The sequence below is a fragment of the Patella vulgata genome, chromosome 9, assembly GCF_932274485.2.
Source record: "Patella vulgata chromosome 9, xgPatVulg1.2, whole genome shotgun sequence".
Classification (NCBI taxonomy): Eukaryota; Metazoa; Mollusca; class Gastropoda; family Patellidae; genus Patella; species Patella vulgata.
The window spans coordinates 20482104-20509638 of record NC_065887.2 but is presented as its reverse complement, the minus strand read 5'-3'; the positions used below and the strand labels follow the sequence as shown (position 1 = coordinate 20509638).

General features: G+C 33.6%; 1 protein-coding gene across 1 annotated transcript; it reads left to right on the top strand.

The window, feature by feature from the left end:
• Positions 1-23025: 23025 nt before the first annotated feature.
• On the top strand, positions 23026-25286 carry LOC130014240 (carbohydrate sulfotransferase 11-like). The gene is made up of 2 exons (XM_056103149.1): positions 23026-23103; positions 24078-25286. The coding sequence occupies exons 1-2, from the start codon at positions 23043-23045 to the stop codon at positions 25157-25159; spliced, it is 1143 nt and encodes a 380-aa protein (XP_055959124.1). The 5' UTR covers positions 23026-23042; the 3' UTR covers positions 25160-25286.
• The last annotated feature ends 2249 nt before the right edge of the window (positions 25287-27535 follow it).

Sequence of the window (27535 nt, the reverse complement as noted above, 5' to 3'; positions counted from 1 at the left end):
TTACCCTAAAGGTCAAAACTGTCACGGCAACCAAATAGAATATGTAGTACTACCGGACTTCTTTATTTGTTGTGTTCCTTGTGATCGTAAATAATACTACAGCAACAATGATTTCACAGCTTTATTAGTAAACTGGAAATAACTTTGCAGGTTCCGCGTTCTCAAATATATAATGACTGGTAAGAATTTCTGGGTGAGCTCTTTTTTATGTGTCAACTGTCAATTACAGACTAAGTTGATTTAGTGCACACTATATATGTGAATATGTTTGAAATTACTAACTTGCCAAAGATATTACTTAATGAAATATAAAGGCATCTTATTTCAAGAGCAAAAATTCTAGCAATATTATTACACTATGTCATGGTCACTGTTGCCATAGTATAGGTTGGGTGAGTTGTGAGGATGGTGTCCAGAGTGTTGCTTTCCCTGATTCCGTGTTGGGACGTTAACAAACTGTTCTAAGTTTCTATGGTATCTGAGATAGAATAACCCGACATCACAGATATGAACAAATTATGGCCGTTTATCCCGCAAAAATGCAGATTTTCTGGGGGAAAACCCCCCGACAAAAAGCACCATTGTAGTATAACCATCATTCCTCTGTATCTAAGTTTGTCTTATTCGGTATTCCCGACCTATAAAAACATACATTTGAACGTATTAGACGACTAGTTTCAATATTTCCTTACTTTTATGACGCAGAAAGTCCATTTTTGGCGGCATTAATGGCCACTGGACCAACCGAAAACGATGTCACATATCAAATATCTAATCGGATTCGGATTCAGCAGCCGAAATGGCCTTAGAAAACACACGTCACCTCCATTTGCCCACCCCTACATGTATATGAATTACATTTTATAGTGTCGCCCATATTTTATTTCATTGTAGCTATATTATTATGTCAGTGCAATGTAAAAACAATTGCCCTTTTTTTTAGAATAACCTTAAGCCAAAATTATGAAAAAATTTGACGTGCATTACAATAAACGTCAAATGTAAAACGATTAGTTTTGTCGCTGTCATCTTAGTTTTGAATATACATGTACGTCAAAGAATAATGTGTGCAGTATAAAACGATTTACTTATTCGTGACACACCTTAACACATCTAAATTAGCCACACAACAGGTAAGTTGTTTTCATTTTATTTATCATTTACTCCTCACCGATACCATTCTAGCTGCCAAGTTCATCAAAAAAAAATAATTCCATGATATAATTTCTACAAGTTTTGGAAATCATAAACCAAAACTGATTAATAAACGGATCAAAAGTCGTCAGGCAGTCCGAAAGCAACCCTGCTGTTTCACATTGACATGTTTCTTTTATTTATGGTGGGGCCGGGGTTCATTGATAAATGCATGAATTTTTATTGTCATTTGAACTGAGAAATCGTTGAAAAGCTGGGAGAATCCCACGTAAATGACGTCATAAGTGAGGATTTATCTTTGATGCGTTGATGTCGACAATGTTTTCTTATAATCACACACCACGTCAATATGATATGGAATCTTCAAGCTGTGTTGGGGTCGAATGGTTACAGCCACATTTTCAATAAGGTACAGACGTGTTATACTAGTGTTTCAAATTTGATGCAGATTGAAGTCCCAAACTGTTGATAAATGATATAAGGTAGATTGGCCGATCGACAAAAGACGTACTTATCCGTATTCACTTTGGGTTCAGATAAGCTTGTCATCACTGTGGCGGAGTCTGAATTCTGTTTCTCTTAATAGGCTTATCCCGATAATATTTTGGAGAATTAAACTGCTTAATTTTGTGTTAAAATCCTTTACCTTGGGGCCGAGCAAATAACTCAACATGTGATACGTTATCTGGAAATAGAGACTGGTGTCCCAAGCTGTATTATGCGGTGTCTAGATAAACTCTTCAAAATAAAGTAGGGAATATTGAAATGCCAAGGTAACATTACTGAAAGGAATGTGTTTGTCCCCGCTTGGCTAATTAGTCCTAGGTTCTATCCTGGCGAACACAGAAATATACAGCTCATATAATATAAACTAACATTATGGTTGTATTACTACATTCAATTTGATGTAATTTTACATAAGCCTTGTATTCATATGCATCGAAATCGTTTTAAATGTATGTTAACAAACCATGTGATTTGACAAATCCTACACTGTATTTTTACTATACTTATAACTGTAAATATACATATAATTTTAACGGTGTATCTTCGACACAGCCAGTCGAAATAATTTAATTTTGTCGACTTATGAAGGCGATAAATTGACAAAAGCAACCAAACAATCTTCGCCTCCATTTTGTCGACTTGTCACCTTCGACTTATTCACAATTGCTCTACTGTTCTTCACCGACAGGGCCATTGAAGATAAGGTATATTTTACGTGTTCGCCAAAGATACACGGGGCGCCGGTGACTAGACAGCTGTCCTTGTCAGGCCCTCCATCCTGCATCACTGACAAGGGGAAACCACGGCGGAAAATCTGGATGAACTTTCTCAGCCAATGCAGGGATCGAACACCCGACCTTCAGGCTAGCGAGCCAGCGTCTTACCCACTTAGCCACGTGACCCCCATCCTACTGTTCTGTTCCTCAACTGGCCTAATATGAAGACAGGCATACGCCATACAGTGTGCTATGAGGGAAATTTTGCCCGGGCAGCGGCGCTACGGCCTACTCTTAAATCGAATTCCAACTGACAAGGGATCTTTTACGTGCACGTCAATGTGAACACGGGTCCTCGCTTTTTCATCCCATCCGAACGACTAGACGGCTGTCCTTGTCGGGTCCTCCATCTTGCATCACTGACAAGGGGAAACCACGCAGGAACATTTATATTTACATACCTCACAAAAAGATTAAAGTTCCATGGTACTAAATTTTATTAAGTGGGTGGAGGGGAGGAATATTTAAAGTCAAAAAAAAGATCTTAATAAGAAATTCTCGATATCATCTGTTATATACAGCTGGAAAGTATGTTTATTGTTTGCTACAAAATGTAAATTATTTTCTTGCACATTTGTATTTACATACCTTGAAAAAAGAACAAATTTGAAATGGCACTAACGTGTATTAAATGAGGTTGGTGTGTGTGTGTGGGGGGAGGGGGGGGGTATTTAACGTTAAAATACGGGCCATAACACAAAATCCAAGATATCGGGATGCAAACCATTAAAAAGGTCCGAATACATTTTCAAAATTGTAAAATATTTTTTGACATATTGATATTTACGTACTTTGTTAAAGCAGATATAATTTGGATAGTCTGAAATCTATTTAGTGAGGGAAGGTTGTATTTAAAAGTCAAATAATACGTGCTTTAATACGAAATTCCAGTTATCGTATAATGCTTCACCGGAAGGTATTTGTCTATCGCTCTTTGAATATACGAGTATTAGCTATTTTACTGCCACATTCTTGATTACATGGTTTAGAAGAGATAAGGCCCTCTTTCGTTTGTGCAAAGAAATATGTCGCTAACAGACAAAACTTAATTTCTACTAATTTATTTTATTTAATGCTAGGTCAAATTAACCAATATATATATATGAGAGAGAGAGAGAGAGAGAGGGAGAGAGAGAGAGAGACATAACACGCACCCGATTTCACTAAATTCGAGGTCATCGAGCTATTTTTCTTATATTGTCTTTTATTGTATACATTGTCATGTTTGCTCGATTCTCATTTGTTGTATGGTGAGTTATTGTATGCCAGGTTGACTTCCGCTCATGCCGTCATAATGTTCCGGTTCGATGAATTTCGTGAACTGTTTTTTGTAGAAATGTTATTGAAGAAATGTTTTTGGAGAAATGTTTTGCAAGATTTGTATTTGGAGATTTGTATTTAGAAATTTCTTGTTCAAGATTTTTTTTCGTTGTATGTCAATGATGAAATGTAAATGTAGATTATTTTTTTTTTGATTTACTAAAATTAATTTTATCTTTATATTGAAATAAAATTAAATTAAATAAAAAAACAATTTACAAATGTGATATGGCAAATGTCTGATTTGTAAAACAAGTATTGATTTTAAGATACAAATGTTAATTTTAGTGTACAAATATCGAAATACGACAACAAATGAAGAAATAAGAATTAAGGATTATGAATTAAGAACTAAGAATTAAGAACACTGAATAAAGAGCTGTGTGGTATTCCATATCTGTGACCTGTGTTTTTCCAGTTTAATTACTAAATTTTATTGAAACAATGGTGTTACTAATGGTATTTTGACAACTCTAATGATCAATGTTTTATTAAAAATATTGTATTGAGTAGAACATCTGTCACCAGGGTTCTAAGAGAAAATCATATTTGTAAAACGATAAAAACATAATGGTTTCATAAACTGTCGCAATGACAAGAATTCTTTACTTACATCGGACAATTTAATGCAGTAAACTCTCAACATTGACTAATATCCTTTGTTTTTTTTCTCTTTTTAGGGTGAATCCTCAGTGGATATAACGAGTTAATTCTGTGCAATAGACCCTAGGAAGTTTTATCCCAGACCAGTTGTAGATATAGAAGGTAGGATTTCATGCGTCATTGGTATCCCAGCTGACAAGTGCTTTAGTAGTGTCTTGATAACTATATTCATAAGCTAATCGTAGCCTGATAGCGGAGTTTATCAGCCCACTCATTACATATGAGCAATAGACTAAAATTTAAATCAGAATTCATAAGTTATGGTCAATAATAAAATATAACAAAGTCATAAACTATTCTAGGGGCAGTTGTGAGGGTCAGAAAATAACGGATAATTTGTGTTCTTTTATCGTTTTTCTTTAAACTATAACTCATTATTTTTTATTATTTACTATAGCTTGCAAAATCGTCTTAGGATTCATAACAATGTAAGTATACATTTTCAACATATACAACTGGCGGTAGTTTTTCTTTGGTGTCCATAGCAGTTATATCTCATAACAACCTGTCATGACGTCATCATAGGTTGATATTCGGTTCATATCAACAAAGCCATGTATAGGGAAAGTTACGACAACTCATTTACAGGCGTCATTTTGGGTCCCAACTATGACGCAACAAAAACTATGACGTCATGGCGTCATATGGCTTTACTTAAAGATACATTATGGGAGATTTTTATAAGGAGTTAGCCATTCTTGCTATAACAGTTCAAAAATAGATGATGAAAAAAGAATATATTGAAAATTTCAGTCAAATTACTTTATTCTGAACATAGTTATCACCAGTGTAATTTTTGACTAGAAATGGGATTGAATCCCATCTTCACCGATTCTTAGGATGGCCGATCGTTTGATTGACAGGCGTTAACTCCACCTACATAATCTCTGCTGTCCTTTGTCTGCTGTCATCATATCCGAATTTGTGTTTTACCTTTTTGGATTTTTATAACAAATGGACAAAATAAGTGAGAGGGTAAATTTTCATTCTTACTTGTATTTTGGGCATGCATTAAATCATAGAACTAGAATACTAACGGGAACGCCCACCGTGTGACGTCACTACCTTATGTGACGGCGGGCCTCTGACGCTGATATCGGGCACAGCTTACTTCCGGTTTCTGCTCGCACTAACAAAATGCCTGGCGCGAATTGTGTTTTGTTCGGATGTTCCGCCTGCAATAAAAGAAATCGGGGTTGATCATTCTATCGCTTACCCAAAAACAACATAGAGTGGAGAGAGAATCATTACGTATCATACAGTCTACCAGATCAGACCCGATAAATGACAAGACCTTGACAATATGTTCAAGACACGTTGAGCCGGATTATTTCGTTGAAAAAGTAAGTGAAAACTCAAATCAAAAGAAATTAATTATGTAGATTCTAGTTGGCAGTCCACCCTGACAACCTACAATGAAGTTAAGTTAAACCCATACTAGCTGAATGTCTGTATTTTCATGTTTGCCCGTTAGATTTTACCCTTTCTCTCATCAAAGTTGTATGCATATAGGTTTGTTTACATTAGTGCCGTAGCTAGGCCTAGTCTACTTGCAATTTGTTATGAAATTGACGAATAGGGCCTACTACACCCGATGAGTGTGTGACAGCATGACGATTCTCTCTCAACAATCTTCTTTTACTTTAATTTTATGAATTACTAATTATTATTTTTTTTTAAAGGTCAAAGTTTTAACTGAGCAGCTACATAAAAATTAAAATTGTATATTTATTTATGACTGACCTTGACCTGTCAAATCCTTTTACTTTTAAATTCCGAAATAATCTTGTTCCCGGTATGAATAATCAACAAGCATGGAAAAAAAATTAATTATATCTGAACCTTTTGTTTTGTATGTAGGAACCTTTTTATTTTGATTTTATGAATATTTCAGATGTTTACAAAAATTCTGGGTCCACATATCGAAGATTAAAAGAAGGGTTAGGGAGACTATCAACCTTAATTCTTCTACAGAAAAGCGTAACAACAAAGAAATTGAATCCAAGGAAGTCACCGGTAACTTAAATTTCTGTTAACTTAATTATGAATATGAACATTCGATGTTTCCTTATAAAAGATCAGTATATGAACATTTAATTCATCAATATTAAACAGACATTATGCAAGAGCTAAATCTGTCAATTGCAGGTCTTTCTTTAGGCCTGGAATGTTATCTAAATTATTAATTAGACATTAATTAACTTATCCAGACCATAATCAACACTCGATGGCATCGCTAGCCTGTGATATATACTGAATTAGAGCCCAGTCTGCTACTTCTGATTAAATCAAAAAATCGATAATCGAGACCATGGTTTTTTTTTATCGTACCGACTATAGTAATGCTGATCGAGGCTAGGCCCAAAATTTAATCATTAAATACTTGGTTCAGGGTGGATGAATTTGACTGAAATTTTCAGCAAATTCCCTTTACATTATCTATTTTTTAACTATTATAATGAGAACTGCTAGCTCTTTCTGTAATCTCCCATAATTTTATTTATAAATACTTGTATGAATATCCGATTCTTCTTTATATTTACTTTTGTAATTTTTTCGATTTTATTCAGAAACCGAGAAAATTATGAATACATGTATCAGAATCCAATTCTTCTTGTTTTAATTGAATTTTATGAATTTGTCTATTTTATTCAGAGTCCAAGGAAAACCGAGGAAACTCAATGTTTACATATGAACGAAGTAACCTTTCAGATGTTGCAGAAATCATTTTTATGTCAAATGTCTGCTTTGTGGCTATGTCAGTCTTCAAGTGATTATATCTATCTGTTTAAAACTGAAGATAAAAGTGTAACATACCATTTAACCATTGACAAGGACTTGAATTGTGAAGTACAATATAATAATTTTTGTTTCCTGTTCAAATTAAAGTTACATCTATAGATTTACTTATAAGAACTGTTGAGAATATGAAGATATGTGGGGGCATAACATCAAAACATTTACAGTCTTATTCTCAATGTCAGACTACAACTGTAAGATATATCAGACAGGTTGATATTTTCATGAACACAAATAAGTCAACATAGAAATTACGAAAGCTGTGTACTTGCTTCTGTATGTAATAGTTTTGTTGAGGACACTCAAAAAGAAATTTGTTTAAGTTGTCGACAGATTAACAGAGATTTACAGAGAAAGTAAATAGTAATAATAATAGTTTATTTCACATATATGGCTACATAGCACATTGCATATTCAGATTTTGATTGACAATATATAATTCAAAGAATCAATATTTACATACTTGTAAATGTAATTTACAATTCAAAAACAGCTTAGCAATAATATATAGTTGCCATATAAACGAGCAAACAGTGATATAATATAATCATGTGGTATGAATTTGATTAAAATGTAGATTTCACTCCATTTTGATTTATTTCTTCCAACTAACTCGACTCCACATAGATTTGAGGTCAAATGAGAAGTTATAGAGTTAAACTGTGATCAGTGATGTCAGGTATTTTATTTACAGCACTTTGCTGCAAGCATTTCACACAATGAAAGTAACAAAAACACAGATTATACAGATAATTTCATACAACAAAATAGAAAGTGTATAATTAAACTAAACATTTCCTGGCTCTATTGGAATTAATATCAATATTGGAAGTATAAAAATATAAATGTGATTGAATCTAGGATTAAATCTAGAACTTAATCAGCAGTGTTCTACAGATTTTGTATTTCTTGTTATTACTGTATTGTAGTTAATAAGTAATGAAAAGAAAACAAGGCCCCAAGTTCACAAAGCATTCTCAGTCTTAAGTTAAGGTTTTACTCAAAATTGTTTGTCTTATTTTAACTCAAATATAGCACTTTACTAACTATTGTTGTTTTAATGTAAATATATCAATAAGAAACTGTGCAAAGTTTTGTGTTTCTGGATCAAAGATATTTCTCAAAAACAGTGATTGAAGGTTGAGCAAATTCTTAAGTCTGGGAATGCTTTGTGAACTTGGGGCCAGGTTGATAATAGTAAACAAAATATATCGAGACGCAATGAAATAGCACCTCTGAGATGACGTGGCATAACTTTGCACCTTCCACAAAACCTAGCTTTTTAAAAGCTGCATTATATACCCCACGTGTGTACCAGAAAAATCAACATACTGATTCTGTTGGGTTTAATTTTTTTGATTGAGAATTGTTCGGGGTGCGTTTACGCAATCTTCAAAACATTCTCACATGTTATCATCGTAATATGATGTTGTTACATCCTTAATTGCAAGATTAAAGCAAATCTTTAAAACAAAATTGAGCTGAAAAGTACTAAGTAGGGCGTTAAACCTGGATTCATTTCAAACAAGATTTACATTCATCCATTTATAAAAGTGATGTATTATTTTTATTGCATCTCAGTATAAAATATTAACAATGATAACAAAATTTATATAAATTTTATACAGGTGCACAACTTGTAATGTGTGAGCTTTATAAATGTATTAAATTATTCTTAAATATACATTATGTAAGATTTTGATAAAGAGCTAGCCATTCTTGCTATAATAGTTCGAAGATAAAAAATGTAAAATGACTAATTTGAAAATTTCATTCAAATTACTCTATTGCAAGCGAAGATATTAGCCTTTGAAGGCTATTTTAGAATATTTCAATTAATTGATGATACAAATTTCATCTTAACACACCTTATATAAACAATTCAACATAATGCTTTGAAACGTCTAACGTAAACCTTTTCAAATGAAACTTCGATTAAAAAATATTTTCGAACCCTCTGGACAAGTAAAATAGGATGTAATGGATAATTTACACAACAGGTGGGACACTTAAACATCTAGTACTTAGATAGAGATATTATTTATTTTCTGGAGCTTTCAAGCCAGCAAGAGTGTTATTGTCCCTTTAAAGTAAATATTATACAAAATAAAAGAAACTGTTCCAAAGCAATTTGGGATCACGTGGCTAAGTGGGTAAGACGCTGGCTCGCTAGCCTGGAGGTCGGGTGTTCGATCCCTGCATTGGCCGAGATTTTCCGGCGTGGTTCCCCCTTTTCAGTGATGCAGTACGGAGGGCCTGACAAGGACAGCTGTCTAATCCTTCGGATGATACGAAAACCCGAGGTCACCTGTATACATTGGAATGCACGTAAAAGATCCCGTGGCAGTTGGAATTCGATATAAGAATAGGTGATAGAGCCGCTGCCCGGGCAAAATTTCCCTTAAATCACACCTTATGGCGTATGCCCGTCTTCATTAGCCCAGCATAGGAGCAGAACAGTAGGACGTTAAACCCCATTTCATTTCATTTCCAAAGCAATTTGATCGTTTGAGAAGAAAAAAAATATATAGACATGGTCGAGACTATAATGAGTTTCATAACTTGCCCATTTGCTACGAACACTATGTGACTATATGCATGTATGTTGTATATGTAGAAAACTTACGGATGCTACTGGAACGACAGGTTGAGATGTCTCAAACAAATCTTTAGCAAAGAAAAGCTGTAGTAAAGAATACACATTTTTTTTTTTATAAACAATATTTTTATTCAAGATGTCTGAATGGGATTGGGGAACAGGCTTAGCCTATGTAAAACCCCTTGTTATAAACAAGAAAAGGGCACTGGGAAACCAGCCAAAACTGGCACGGACATGCCAAAGGCTAACAACAATATACACAAAACAATAAATAAAAAAAATAAAATGTGAATGTCATCATAATTTATTAATAATAATTTTATAATATGTAGTAGAAAATGATACACAAACGTGTGTTCGGATAATTTAATGTCCGAAAATAAATGGTTTATACTCCCGATGGTATGTTATATAACTAATTTAAAAAAAACTCATTAAAATTATGAATAACTTACATCTATTACACCGTCAAGTTCTTGAAATTCCAGGACGTCGTACGCTTCTGCCATGTTGACATACGGCCGGAAGTTACTTGTGCCTTATTGACTTCGCGCATGCGATGTACAACATAATTATGTCATCACCGTTATACGTCACCGAGTGGGCGTTCCCGTTAGTGTTCTAGTTCTATGATTAAATCAATTGAATATAGGACATAGCATGGACCGTATATAGATGGACAGGCAACGCCCGCGTGGCCTTCAGAATTCTGTGCCGCGGCTAAAAGAAGTCTCGACAATCCTGACTAAAAAAGAATTACTTCCCCTCGTGTTTACCGTAGCAACACGCATGCGCATTACTTTACTTGCGATGCGCGATCATCCACTATCTGTCAACTCGGATAATGGACGACTTGATCGACATTGAATGGGACCACAAGAAGATCGATATACCGGTCGAGTTACAAGGTTTACTGGCAATTTGAAAAAAACAAAAGAATAAATAAAACAAATACATACAGCATTATCGTGAAAACAAACGGGTAGCATTTTATCCCGAAATTCACTGGGCGTGTGCCGCGTGCGCGTTAATTCTGCAAGGATATTCGATTCATTTCCAAAATATATCATTTTATATGTACCGTTTTATTTTTATTAGCCCAACAAATATCTGCAAGGATATTCATTGCCAAAATATATCATTTATATGTACCGTTTTATTAGCCCAACAAACAAAACTTTGTACAGGTACATACATGGCTTTCTTCTGGTAATGAAGTTTGGACAATACAAATAAATTATACAACAAGAATATTTAAAAAAATGTTTATTCCCTAACTGAAAGCTGAATTTGCAATCATCCATAAATTAAAACTCATCATAAAATATTTACATTTGTTGTGTGATTAATTAATAATTTAAATTAGGCCTAAATATATTTACAATAACAATTGTGTAATTAATAAATAATACAGAACCATTTCATTAAAAATATATTTACAATTATGTAATTAATATAGTAGCATTTCATTAAATATATATTTACAATTGTGTAATTAATAAATAATTAAACATACATTATCATTATGCAAGAGCTAAATCTGCCATTATTAATACATTTAACTTATCCAGACCATAATCAACTCTCCATGTCATCGCTAGCCTGCGATATTTACTGGATTATGATCCGACTATGTTTTTTATCGTACCGACTTTAGTAATGATGATCAAGGCTAGACTGACAATTCAATCGCTAAATTTATGGTTCATAGTGGATCAATTTGACTGAAATTTTCAGCAAATTCCCTTTACATTATTTATTTTTTAACTATTATAGAACTGCCAGCTCCTTATCTTATCTCCCATAATGTATCTTTAATATAGTACCGTTTCATTAAAAATATATTTACAATTTGTGTTAATAAATAACTAATATAGTATCATTTTATAAAGAGCCATTTTATTAAATAGCTAAATCGAGGCTTTGTTTATTATCAAAAAAAGTGTTCTGCAAAATACGGTAACTCTGCTCAAAATGAAGTAATTTCATTAAATAGCTAAATCAAGACTTTATTTATTATCGTAACAGTGCTACCAAATACAATCGGGACTACACTGTTATATATAATAAATAAGATACCACCATTAAAATTTATTCACTTCTCTACATCTGTTCAAACTTGAATTCAAAGTTTCAATTGTGCTTATAATTATTAGGGTTTCACACTGCATAGCTTGTTTGAAACACTAGATTGTTTTTGTTCAGATTATTATTCTTATTATTATTTTTCTTTTTCACTTTGATCCATAAAATTCATATCTCAGCAACTATTTATATTTATGAATATTTTTTGATGGTACGAGGAGTAGCGTCACCTGTCCAACCTCGTGGGTTTTCTTCGGGTCCTCCAGCTTCTCCTCCCACAGCTAAAGACCCCTATTGTTACGAAACTGGAATTGTAACCACATTTTCCCCTTGTTTCCGATATGTAATTTAAATAAAGAATCAGGCATCTGAAATTATTAATAACGAAATATATTCGTATTCCCAGCTCGAAGGCCTCTCACGATATAGGTGGGAATTTCCACATTGTTTATGACATTACACATAGTCACACCAAGATATAGCTACCCAAAGAAAGCATTAATTACCACTGGTCCATATGTTATGTAATTAACCCAATACTTAGCTTCGTTTATACACAATAGTACTAATATATTAAATGGGCAGTAGTGGTTTGAAGCCTTATTCATTTATTAATTATTGTATTGCTAATAATTGTTCCTCATTTACGTTGATAGAGGGCTCATTGGCAGTTTTAAGGCTATCCCATATTTTTCGTGAGTTTTAACGACTTGCGATTGCCGATGTTTATATCTAGGCCTAACTATATAAATAGGCCTGAATTTAGCGAGTTTTCCCGTGACCACGCGAATTTAATTGGAAGTGAAAAGCTTCACTGCACCGGAGGTCTCCATAATTTTTATAGAATTACTAGGCCTAATAATAGAGTATTATTATAATAATAATAACTAAGCTTTTCTGACTAAATCATAGATAGCAAGGCTTTAATTACTATTGTTGAATGGGCCTGAAATAAACTAATTAGGATTAGTTTTACCTGATAGAATTTGGACTATTATTTTTATGCCTAGTATTAGTACTAGTATAAATTAGTAAGTCTACAGATTAATTAAATTGATTCAATTTATTGCAAGGCCTTATTTAATGGCTAATAAGCTATTAAGCTATATAGGCTAAACTAATTTTGGAATTAGTTTTTACCCGTGACCCGTGAGAACCATAATTGTTGTCTAAAAGGGTCACACTAGAAACTCGATAAGCTCACCCGTCACCCGAATCTTATTCTTCACCCGAAGATCACCGGTCATCTAAGTCTCACCCAAGACTTATTCTTCACCCGAAGATCACCCATCATCCAAGTCTCACCCAAGACTTATTCTTCACCCGAAGATCACCCGTCACCCAAGTCTCACCCAAGACTTATTCTTCACCCAAAGATCACCTGTCACCCAAGTCTAACCCAAGACTCAACCGTCACCCAATATTCACTCTTCACCCGAAGATCACCCATCACCCGAGGCTCACCCGAAGATTACCAGTCGTCTGAGGTTCACCCTTAGTGACTTGTTGAATGTTATAGAGCCCACTATTAACCCGTGGTTTTACCCATAATATAACCTGCTACACAGGACCAGTGACCATTTTTATAAGTAATATAATAACCATGCAGTGATTACATAACCTTATCCATTGTAAAGAACCATAATAAGTGTTCTTGTATTAATTAGAGACCTTGATTGCTAAAAGGAAGAGTGGAAATCACGCCTTTGTATTACAAGAGTGAAGAGTCTGGAACAAAGGGGAATAAATCCCGCTCGTTACATTTATTTATTAAAGTAAATGACTTTTATTAATTGTATAAATATAAATATGAGCTATAAATGAACATTATTGTAAAGACTATTTAATATATCTATTCATTGTAATTTGTATTATGTAAGTATTAATTATAAATATTTGTTGAATAAAGTTTATGTAATTTATGATTGAATTTGTTATTCTTTTGATTTACGTGCTTAGACTGAGACGAGCCCGAATAGCGTTGAAAAGGGAAACGCAACACTATGCGCATTATTAAAATAAAATTGAACCATGTCTTAGTCTCTCAACTCTATTGCAGATCTTTTGAGGTTAAGCGCACGCATCAATTAATTACTTACAGTGCGTATTTAACTTAAGGCTTTTCATTGTACATCTTCAGTCAGAACAGAACAGAACAGAACTTTATTCACCACTCAGATCAAATACATGACATATGAGTGATAGGTTATTTACATATTTACAAGATGGAGGCTTTTAATTTCTTAGTCAATGGACATAAATTTGTTAAGTATTATCTTTAAAAACATACATAATTTTATAATTATTGATTGTTTGCTTGAATTAAAAAGTTTATGATATTTAAAAGTATTAGGTCTTGTATAATAATATGTGGATATATATTTTTCGCGTTCTTTAATAAAATAAGTACAATTGAATAGGTAGTGATATTCATCGCCGACTGTATTTGCTTCACATAAAGGACAAATTCTTTGTTCAAAATCTACATTCATCCATCTCCCGACCTCAACAGGGAGTCTATGGTTACATGTTCTATATCTTATAAAAGTATATTTATAATTATTCGGCAGTGAGATAAGATACGGTTCTAATTTAAATTCGGTCTTATAAATTCTATAGTTAACAGATTTATTCGATTTCTGGATATTTGACGACCAGGTTTGAATATACTGATCTTTTAGTCGTTGTAACAATTCATATTTCAGTTTAACTGGATTTCGCGCCTGTTGTGAGTTCCATACATAACTATATCCACATTCGTCAAGGGTATGTTTGATAGTCATTAGCCATTTATTAGTATGATTAACATCATTTTTTAATAGAGACTTATATAATAACAAAGAATATTTGCCAGTTTTACCACTTGTCATTTTAATCCAAAAGCTAACCATTCTATGCTTAATATAAATATTTAAAGGGTATCTCCCAGTTTCACCATATAACATATACAGAGGGGTACTTTTTTTACTTTCAATATATTTCTTAAAAACTGGTTATGGATAGTTTCTATGGGGGATAATTCCCCAAATCCCCATATTTCACAACCGTACAGTACAATCAGATTGAGATTATGGATCCTCGAATACAAGAGGTATAGAGCTTTAGAAGCCTGGTTTTTAATTCTTTGTTGCGCTTGCGCGAAGCTACATCCTTTAGAGAATACAACGCCCAGATAATTATATGAATCACATATTTCTAAATCATGATTCAGTAACGAGAAAGTTGCATTAGACTGGCCTCTTGATCCAAAAATCACAACCTTGGTTTTATTTATGTTTACATTTAGTTTCCATATAGAGTACAGTATTCACCAAATATATTTAGCAATTTGTTCATATCATTTACATTGTCAGCAAATAATACAGTATCATCAGCATATAGAAGTACAAATATTTTTAGATAGTTTAAAAGTTCATTTTCATAGTATTCTGTTTGGACGCCTTTACAGTCATGTTTTAGTAAAAATGATTCGAGATCATTTAAATACAGTGCAAATAAAAGTGGGGATAGATTTTCACCCTGTCGAACTCCTGTCTTACAGGGAAAGGCTTCAGATATTTTGTTTTTATATTTCACAGAAGACTTTATGTCTTGATACATGTTGTAAATAACATTAAAACATTTACCAGTAATACCAGAATTCAGAACTTTATGCCAGAGACCTATTCTCCATACCTGATCAAAAGCTTTAATAAAATCTATAAATGTACAAAAAAGTTTCTTTTTCTGAGACCTTAAATAAGATATAATTGCATACAATGCAAATAAGTGATCTGTTACGGAGTAGTCTTTTCTAAACCCAGCCTGTGTTTCGTTAAGTATATTATGTCCGTCTACAAAATTATTTAAATCTATTATTTATATTGGAAGTAAAAAGTTTTCCAAGACAGCTGAGGATCGTTATGGGTCTATAGTTTTCGGGTAAGCCGGGGTCACCTTTCTTTTTATATATAGGCACAATGCTCCTAATAGTCCAAGAAGCTGGTACAAACCCAGAGTTAAAAATATGGTTAAAAAATATGCAATAAATGGGTATAAATATATCAATTGTGGACTTAATATATTCATTTATTACCATATCGGTTCCAGCTGCCTTGTTATTTTTTAAACATTTAACAGAATAGAGTATCTCCTCTCTTGAAATTTCTTTATCTAAGGTAGCATTTTTGCTGTTTATAATATGTTCGTCATCGTTTTCGATGTCAGTGTTATCATTTATATTCTTGAAGTAATCATAAAAAATCTCTATATTGATGTCGGACTTTGTATCGTCATGTTGCTTATTAAGGTTATTTATCATTTTCCAAAAAATGATTCGAGATCATTTAAATACAGTGCAAATAAAAGTGGGGATAGATTTTCACCCTGTCGAACTCCTGTCTTACAGGGAAAGGCTTCAGATATTTTGTTTTTATATTTCACAGAAGACTTTATGTCTTGATACATGTTGTAAATAACATTAAAACATTTACCAGTAATACCAGAATTCAGAACTTTATGCCAGAGACCTATTCTCCATACCTGATCAAAAGCTTTAATAAAATCTATAAATGTACAAAAAAGTTTCTTTTTCTGAGACCTTAAATAAGATATAATTGCATACAATGCAAATAAGTGATCTGTTACGGAGTAGTCTTTTCTAAACCCAGCCTGTGTTTCGTTAAGTATATTATGTCCGTCTACAAAATTATTTAAATCTATTATTTATATTGGAAGTAAAAAGTTTTCCAAGACAGCTGAGGATCGTTATGGGTCTATAGTTTTCGGGTAAGCCGGGGTCACCTTTCTTTTTATATATAGGCACAATGCTCCTAATAGTCCAAGAAGCTGGTACAAACCCAGAGTTAAAAATATGGTTAAAAAATATGCAATAAATGGGTATAAATATATCAATTGTGGACTTAATATATTCATTTATTACCATATCGGTTCCAGCTGCCTTGTTATTTTTTAAACATTTAACAGAATAGAGTATCTCCTCTCTTGAAATTTCTTTATCTAAGGTAGCATTTTTGCTGTTTATAATATGTTCGTCATCGTTTTCGATGTCAGTGTTATCATTTATATTCTTGAAGTAATCATAAAAAATCTCTATATTGATGTCGGACTTTGTATCGTCATGTTGCTTATTAAGGTTATTTATCATTTTCCAAAAGTCCTTTGGATTTCTACTCTGCATACTTCTCAACTTACACTGAATCTGACGTGCATTTTGTTTCATATATTTATTCATAGTTACTTTGTAAATTTTGCTCGATTCGACCATATATAATTTATTTCTATTATTTCTATGTTGGTGATATTTCTTTCTGGCAACATGGTATTTAGTCCTGGCTATGTTACATTCTTTACCAAGACCAATGCACCCAAAAGACCCCTTAGCAAACACACATTATCTCTAGTGTATGAAGTAGATTTATCAATGACAACAATTAAGTCCCACTTGCCTCTGAGCAAGTTTAAATACCCTTACTCACAACCCCACAAGTTTTATTGTGTTGTTAATACAATTAATATTACTTGCACAAATATATTTCAGCTCATAACAAAAACAAGGCACCATCAACTTCAGCTTGTAAAGATACCAAATCATCAGTTTTAGCTGATTTTATATATTTCAAACTTATATTATCAGAAGCAACAGATTTAACATTGAATCAATTAATAAAGTACAAAAGCTTATCAAAAATACGAGAAGAAATTAAAAGTATTGCAGAGAAAGTAAACTCTAATTTGAATAATAGTAAGGCTGAACTAATCAAGTGTATTGAGAAACCATTACATAACATTATAAATCATTTAGGTTGTGGTTCTTCTTTTTCTGTGGATCGCGAAAAGATGTGGAAACAGTTTCACACTTTATGTTCAGATAATGCCTTTTTAGTAGCAGTATCAATAACAATTCAATGTATAGCACCATCAGATATCATCAGTAATGCTTTCATACAATCTTTTATACATAAACGTTTACCATTTATATTAAATATTACCACCAGTTATATTGAAAAAGAGAATTGCATTACTGAATCTTCAATGTCTTTCAATGATCAAAGTGTTCTTTTTTATATTTCTGGTTTTATTATACATACCCTTTCTATAAAAGGAGATTTATATACTAATATTATAGAAAAATTAATATCAACTGGTCATAAAGAAACTTATCTACAAAAATTTAAATCTTGGAGTGAAAAGATTGACCGGGGGGGACTTAAGACACCATCAGATGATTTTTATTTACTCATAAGAAATATTGAAACTGGACTTCGAAAACATGTAGACTTAAATAATTTAAATGCCTTTACTCTTTTCTTACCTAATCTTAAAGATTGTATAATTTCAAATTTTATGGTAAAATTTTATTGGGATAAAATTGTTAACACAGATCAGGATTACACATGTTTATTAGATGACATTATAGATATTCTCCTTACTGTTAGAGGAAATGCTGTGTCTTATCTTGTTAAAAAACATTTACAAAAAGAAAGATCAGTAAAACAGACCAGTAATTCATTGAGAAAAAACTTGAGAGTTGATAACTGAGTTAACAATTATGTTACTTGTTATATTACAATTTATCTATCAGATTCTTCAATTTATATTTATTCTACTGTATGTTACAGTATGTATGCTACTTGTTATATTACAATTTATCTATCAGATTCTTCAATTTATATTTATTCTACTCTATGTTGAAAAATACTAGATATAATTGGTCCGATTTTATTTACCCTCTATACGTCACCCTTAGGTGATATTGTAAGAAAATATGGTCTCAGCTTTCATTTGTATGCCGATGATGCTCAATTATATATTTCATTTACACCTAATTGTCCATCTTCTTTCAATTTATCAAAAATGCATTTTGAGAACTGTATTAGTGAAATTAGAAAATGGATGTCAAAGAACTTTCTAAAATTGAATGATGATAAAACCGAATATTTGTTATTAGACTCAAGGCATCAATTAAGTAAATTTGCACATGATAACCCCGCCTGTTGTAATTGGTAATTTTGATATATTTTCATCTTATTTGCTCGTAATATTGGGGCAATCTTTGATAGTTTTATGCTTATGGGAGCTCAAGTAAATAATATTTGTAAATTGTGCTCTTTTAATATCAGAAATATAAGTAAAATACGTAAATTTGTAACTGCAGAGGCCACTAAGGCATTTGTTAATTCTCTGGTCACTTCTCGATTAGATAACTTTAATTCACTTTTAGTTGGTTTACCTTTAAAGCTTAGAATACTGCAGCTAGACTTGTTACTTTTAACTAAGAAATGTGACGACATAACTCCCTGTTTTATATAATTTACACTGGTTACCAGTTAAACATTGAATTGATTTTAAGATTTTATTACTTACTTTTAAATATATACGGTCCATGGACATAGTATACACCAGTGGCGTCGTGCCTATTGGGAAATAAAAACCAGAAGACCTGTCCGTCTGTATTAATCATCAAACGGTCTCCAGGAATTATATAATTTGTCATTATCTGTGTTTAGTTTATTGCACCTTAAATAGTTTAAATGTCATTTGTTAAGGCATCGCTCAATAGCTGCCTCGCTTCGTACACTCTATCATTTAGCCTCGATCCGGGAGTATGACGTCAACATAACGGTTAATCTCCGCTCACGACGCCATTTAAAATTAAATCAGTCAACGAAATCCCGTTTAAATCCAAGCTGAATCCAAGCCATCCGTGGGTCTACAAGGGTTGATAATGTGCTTGTTGTGTAAATAAAGATCTAATTCATAATTTCTATGACATCTGAAGCCTAAATAAAGACTTGCAATAATCAGATTTAGCTCTTGCATAATGTATGTTTAACAAAACGTTTTATTTTTTTCTTGGTATAACGATTTACGGGCTATAATTTATCCTAAAAAAAATTGCAAAAGAAACCAATGCAGTTTGGTTCAATGATAATATGTCAGACAAAATCATACTCAAAATCGGCCATGGCAAAATGACATGATTAACATAATTCAATTTGGCGTTCTTCAGGAATTATCGAGAGCGCTATATCGTAATCAGTGTTTTTCAGTAATGGTAGGATAAATATGCAAGCGAAGTGTGTCGAAAAATCGAATTTGACAAACATCAATTTAAAAATGTATTTTTCATTTGATGGCGGGCATTTCTTTCAAAATGACTGCCAAATTAAAAAAAAATAAATGAAAAAACCCCATTAATTTGGTAATAAAAAGGCGGAGATAATCTAAAAATTTTAATTTCGAGAATTCTTGATGGTAGAAATTCAAAATGGTGGAATTTTCATTAATCGTCATTTCTTTCTGTTGGGTATGACTTGTAATATGTGCTATATTAATCCCGAAATGACATAGTTGCTCTTAAATGAATATATTGTTAACGCGCTTTAAACATCTAGATGCAATAGACAAGGTGTAGAAAATTCAAGCTACATTGAAATGTTGGCAATAAAGATGTCATATACACTGTTAACTACCCGTAGATGTTATAAATCACATAATTTATTCAGCTCGAGGCAAGATTTAAAATGAATAGATGCGGTTCGTTTAACTTGAATGTAGATATTATATCATGGGAATATCTTATTTGCACAGTTTTTCGTATTTGTCGACATTAATAGTGCAGGGGGACTGCACCACACAAAATTTACACAAAAACAAATACACGGACAGGACATCATACTCCGGAAAACACAAACATGCAGACAATTCAAAAAAGTGAATGGATCCGGGGGCTAGCCGTAAGCGTCCACTGTGCTGTACAGTCCCGGGTATGTAGTGACACAGACTTCACTCAAATTTGAAAACAATTAGGAATACAACCCAAAGAACCCATTGTGTAATGCCAGCATGAGTCATGATCTGCTATATGCTAGGCTACACGAAATACGAATGTAAACATAATATGTAGTAAGTAACTACATCGGTGAAATGTATTAAAAAAAGTAGTCTAAACTCTAAATTCAATCAATAAACGCTTCAGTATTCAATACATATAGGGTACATGTTCCATCGTCACAAAAACAAAAACAAAACTGAATACAAAGAAGCAAATAGGAAATGTAGACTGTCTCGAGGGATAGCCGTCTGCTGACTGAGTTGCGACGTTATTTTGGGAATGACGTCATATCTTAGAAGGTGATAAAAAAAAATCACAATAATAAGGGCGATAATCCGGATAAAATAACGTTAAAAGCTTAAGAGTGTATCCGCGAGAAGACCATGCAAAAATCGCAAAGAGTGCTAAGATGGGGGGTCGGAAGTTTTTGATCAAATTTATGGTATGACACCCCCTAGGGGCAAGAGGTAACATGCTGAAGTGGTTACATAATTATTCATTTTATGGGTAAAATTGTGGTTTTCACATGTGTATTTATCACCTTTTTTAAGCACAGACTGCATTCTATGGTGGAATAGCAACCTTCAGTACATACTAATTTTGTGTGGACTTGTTTTAGGGTACCATATTCACACTGTCCTTATAGTGCAGAAAAAGATACACTGTAACTTTTTCTTTCATGGTCGCAAGTAGAATTTCTTTGGATGGTTTTGAACTGCTAAGCACATAGTATCCATAGGTGTAAAAAAAAATGACCGGAATGCAACATACTTAAAATATACAACTTATTGAAAAGTGCTAAAAATAAGCTTTTGTGATACATTTTTTTGCAAATTTAATTAGAGAAATAAAATTTTTGACTTTTATACGTTTTCATCATATCCATAGCCATTATTTGTACCATGTTGTACTCTATATAAGTGTGTATTTGTATTTATTGTATATTTGTTGTATTGTCTCTTTAAGATTTCATTTTCAAACAAGTTACGGAAAATGGCTACAAAATGTTTAATTTCAGAGCATGTTTCCACTATTCATTTTGGGACACATCCACTGATTTCTACAATACAGAAATGTGGAAGCTTAAATATTAACGGCAACGAAGCCTAATTGCGTCGAAGTGGGTGACATTGAACAGTGTAGTATGGTAGCTACAGCTCTCGGGCACCGTCAGCTGCACCTTCAGGGCCGGATTTAGAATAAGAGAGGCCCTAGGCAAACCCCCTGAACAGGGCCCACGACATGGACCTTGGGGCCCTGGGACAAGCAACTCGGTGACAGGGTGGGTCGGGGGAAGTCATGCGGTTGGTGGTTCGAATCTCACTTTTAGGTGAATTTTTCATTTTCGTTGGATTATTTTATTTAAAATAATGTCTATTTGAGAGTAATGGATATGTTTGTTAAGATTGAGCACGTCGAAACTCCAATGGAAGGTCGTGGACAACTGCAGAAGTCAATTCCCGTTGACGCCAGATGAGCCATGAACGATTACAGGCCTTTGAAAGTATTTTTTTTCAAGATATTTTTATAAAACAGATACTAATGTATTTTAGGGCTGGTATTAACACCATATGAATGAAAAGGAAAATAAATTGTTAGGTTTTTTTTATCTACTACGGTTAATTATCTCCAAAATAGGGAAATTACAGGTTAATGTCATGGGTTATTGTTTCCTTTACCTAGTTTTTGTCAAGTCGATTCCGGTCACTTTTATTTTTTGTATCAAATGTTGGGAGGTTGCTTGTTCACGTGAGCATAAATGTTTTAAACCCACCCCATGAAAGAAGTAGCTATAGGGCGTCAAACTTTGGATGACGAAAAATGGGGAATTTAGACAGGCTTTGATATCCAGTCCGTATACAGATCTCGTTCGCCAGAATCGTCTGTAGTTAATATTGTGGTAACAGCACTGAGTCATCGATAAACTGTGTGAGTTTGGTCTTTCTGCTACGTATAGTAAAGGTGTAAGGACTTGCCAAATTGACACAAATGGGTCGCAACGCATATAATAATGTAATATGAATGTATATAAATTGATTTACGTTCAATCGTTTCCGTTTTACTCTAATTTCAAGTCAGTTATGTTCGGCGAAAAAACCCAGAGGTTTCATTCGAATGGCAGTCACTAGGTTAATATCCTATACATAAATACATGTTTATGAGCTTAAATTTTACAAAATGTTGGAAATAAATATAAATGAATTTGCAAGGAAAGGTGACATCGTGGGGTTTTTTTTGTCATTTTTGAATATGAATTTTCATTTCGTTTTTCTACTGTAGGATAAGACGTCCGTCCAAATTGATGCGTTTTGTAATAGTAACCGCAGTGGTAGCTGTATGGATTATCTGTATTTTTAAGAAGGGTAAGAAATGTAAATGGCATTATTTAAATTCAATTAACTTGTTTCATATATAGTCATGATTTTCAGTCGATTTTTATTTGTCGAAACTATCCTGTTCGATGACTCGTAATCTCCACTACAAAAATCTATTTGAATAACTAAATGAAAATATATCGAACTAAATGATACTTGAAACGTCGAGTAAAAAGAATAAAAACCCATACACAGCTTGGAATTTGCAAACACCGATCAAGTCTTTCTGACACAGCACGATAGTGTCACAAGGCCTCCAAAAGACTATCTCGAATTTCACGTTATTGTTATCAATATGATTTTATATACCAGTAACACAGCAAACCACATACATGGTTTAAAAACAGACTGATGTAGTTCTGCGGACGCTCAACTATGTCTGCTGGTTTGTGGTTTGGGCAGATGTTTAAAAAGCTATCTCTACCCAAATATTGATTCTGGTGGAAAGGGACGAATGATGGGTGCGATATTTGTATTACAATATATTCGGACGTTTATTTCTAAGATACCTAGCTAATTAACCCAAATCTAGCTGTACAAATTTACCGCAACTCATGTCCAATTCACTCCTTCCAGTCAAGTTAGTTTCGACAAATAAGTCAACGTGTTTGTGCTCTATTGCTGTTGGGGTGGTAGAGGCATGCCTCGGACAAATTTTAGTATTTTAGCAATGTGTGTGTGTGTGTTTGTGGGGGGGGGGGGGCAGCTACCTCCGATAGTATCGTTGCAAGATAATGGTTTGCGTTTGGTATTTATGTACAGACAGGCCCTAAAACACTAAATTTAGCCGCTGTTATAGGAGTTCAAAATGCTTTACCAGGTATATGACCAAGCAAGATGAAGACTACACATCCTCCCCAATCCCATATTCAAATTTTACGAGCTTTTTAATCATGCCAAAAATAAATATTCAAGTTTATATTTAATAAATTATTTTGAACCATTTTACTCAAATTTTACAGATGTTTTCAGCAAGGTACGCAAGAATTTTCAAGAATCTGCTGATCAGACAGAATCCATTTACAGAGATAGACTGATACTGGTGAACAGAACATGTCGTAACAGCGCGAAAGTCTCAACCCATTATAACTTTTTTAGTTCAAGTAAGCACGGTCTCTCGTATTGCCAAAGCCCAAAGGTAGGCTGTACTCACTGGATTAACATTTTTCGCTTTCTCGCAAACGCAACTGGGGATGTGTTGTATAAGAGCCCATTTGACATTCCTAGATTGGTAACGCATGAAGGTAGTAAAAGAAGAATGGAATACACTACAAAATTGGACAAAACAATTAATAGAAATTTTAAATTTATGTTCGTCAGAAACCCCTACGCGCGCTTGTGGTCAGCCTTTCTGGATAAATTTTTTTTGCCAGATTTTTGGAGAAGCGAAGGTGTTATCATTCAAACATATTTGAAAAAGCGTAGGGTCAGTTGTGCTAAGGGTATAAGCTTTGGAGAATTCTTAGAATATATCGTGTCCAAACCCCCATCCAAACTAAATGAGCACTGGGCTCCTTTTAGATACATCTGTGATCCCTGTGACTTCCATCCAGATTTTATTGGAAATATGGAAACCTTTAAACAGGATAATAAGTATATTCTGGAAAAGTTTGGACTTGCTTGGATAGCAGATGATATTGTTTCACGCGATCATGCCATGCAGGAAATAAGGATGTTGAGTGAATACAATTTCGATTTACTGAAAGTCTATAAAACAGAATGTTTAAACGCCACCTCATTGTCAAAACTTCTATGGAAAACATTCCAAATAAATGGTTACATTCGTATTAATTCTATATTAGAGGAAAGTAAAAACTCAAACTGGAACTGTGAGACATTCACCAACAAAGTCCTTCAACAACACAAAGCGGATAAATTAAGTTCCGAAAAGGCTAAAGATCAAAAACTCGTTTATATGACAGCCGCTTACAGCCGTGTTCCTAATTCTGTTTTGATCAAGTTACGAAAACTATATAAAGACGATTTTGAAATGTTTGGCTACGACCCCGAGTTTATCCCGTTGAACAGTCCATCTCTATTATAGACTATTCCTGAATTAAGAATAAATTGCATAACTATTATTATGTATATAAAAAGAGAAAAGTTTGTTTGTTTGTGGGATGGCTAGGAAACCAAACGGTTGACGTTATAAATTTTAAAATAAGACATAACAATGGAAAATTTCAGGTTGAGGTAAGCCATCTTTTTGCATCTTTTGTTTTAGGGTAAAGCTTAGGGTATATTGTAGTAGACGCAGTTCATATAATTTTTTACAGGCTTACCTGATCAGACATTTTGCAATCTTCAATAATTTGGTATAGAGCAATCGGTGAAGCGTGTGTAGAGAATAAAACCGGATGTGTAAAGCTGGCTGACAAGAAACAAACTGGAAGTGAGATCGGCTAATCTTTCCAGGTCATAAGCCTCCATGTCCGCCATATTTATTTCATAAATTGGAAACAAGTATGGCGGCTTGGGGGCGTTAACTTTTTTTTATTTAATTATTTCGGTATTTTTGTAACCGGAGTTCAGCTTTAAGGATGAAACTGACAATTAATGTTATGGGGATTAATAATAACATATCACACCTTTCTGCAACCGCGGTGTAAAAGAACCATTGTCTGTATGGTCATGTTCAGTATCCCGGTTGGTGCAGAAAAGTGTGACGTTAAAACCCATTTCATCTATTTCCATAACTTTCTAGACTGGCTCATTACCTTAACCGAAAACTCTTTATTTTTCTGACAAAATCTTTACTCAAAGTTAAAGTTAGTAAATATAGTGAGATGAAATGTAAATGTACTATTTCTTCAAATAGATTATTGTAAATCTCGTTTAGATACAATCTATATTCTGAATGATGTGACGATATCCCGTGAAAAGGATGTGTTCAGTATCGCGTACCACCGATCTATTTTCTTATACATCAACAATTGAAATCGACATGTTCGATGCACACTTGAAATAAGCCTTTGCAGTTGGAATTCAAAGAAGTGTGTGCGAGGAAATACCTCTTTCCGTGGTAGCGGGAATGTATACGTGACCTTTGGATATGTAGAATATAACTTTTATATGTAGAAAATAGTCGAGTATACGTAAATCTTAAATCTATATTTCCATATGTATATCGACATCATTTCCGGGCTGAAGAAATGTATAAGTCAGTAGATATAGCTGTGACCAATAATGCATATCATTTTTAGGTCGATATCTAATAAATACTAAACAATCTTTTATCGAACTAGCCCCCTTTCCTCGTAGTATGTTTAGTGATTTGCCCCGGGTTGGCCTTATTTTAGAGATCTAAAAAAAACCTACATGGTTAATCTTGCATGACGCGACCACGAAATGCACATAACTTTCGTTTTCCCCCAACTGGCGGAATTATCTCACACCGGCTCCAGTAGTGGAGGTGCTCGATCGTAGCTTCTGGTTTGTCTAACAGTAAGTGGTTGGGCGGTCCAAACCATATTTTCGAAGCGTCAACTTCATTTCGGCCAAGCGTATGAGAAAACACTATTATCCACGCAAAATCACCCCCTGGACAGTATATTAACTAGAGAAAATTAAAAATCCTCCGAACAACACATACAACATCATTCTCGTTTTTATACATGACCCCTATACGCTTCCGTAGTGAAGCAACCATTGGCCCAATACTTCGCACCAAATCTGATAAAAAAAAAATACTCTAACATTTATTACAAAGGAAAACTGCTAACTAACGAAATAATAAACGGGCAATCGATAGGGTACCCATGATTTACACTAAATTTGAAATATGATTAAAATCGATAGGGTTCATCGTCTTATGGCCCAAATACTTCACATCAAACATGAAATTCAAAACCCTACCACGTTAGCTTTAATGCGCGAAGCTTTGAATTACAGACATCGACGTTGAAAATGTCATTTTTTGCATGTTTTTCAGTTTATTGTCTTGTGGCACAAATGCTTCTGAGCAGTTTTTTAATAAAAAAATATTGAAAAACACTGGGCTCTAACGCCGCATTAACAAGGTTTCCCGGAAAATAGGAATAACGCCATAACAAAACGTCAGTGGGCGCTGCAAATCAATAAGATTTTTTTTTACAAAGATGGACCCACTTTCCGCTGATATTGGCTAAATTAATTACGGCAGCCAAATATATTGAATATATCCTGTCTGTCTGACTTCATTGCCATGCAATGATTTTGGCCAAAACATTTATTCCATTTTCTGAAAATTACTACCGTCCAGGTAGGTATTGTTTCGTTTCATTTTATTTCGAGGTTAGCGCTAATTATCTATCATATTTACTGACAGGGCATGGTACTGACACGGCGTAACATGAAATAAAACATTGTTTAAAGTAAGTTAGAGCTGGTTATTCTGCATGTTTTATGGCACCACTAGAAACCGACAGGTACACAGCTTGTT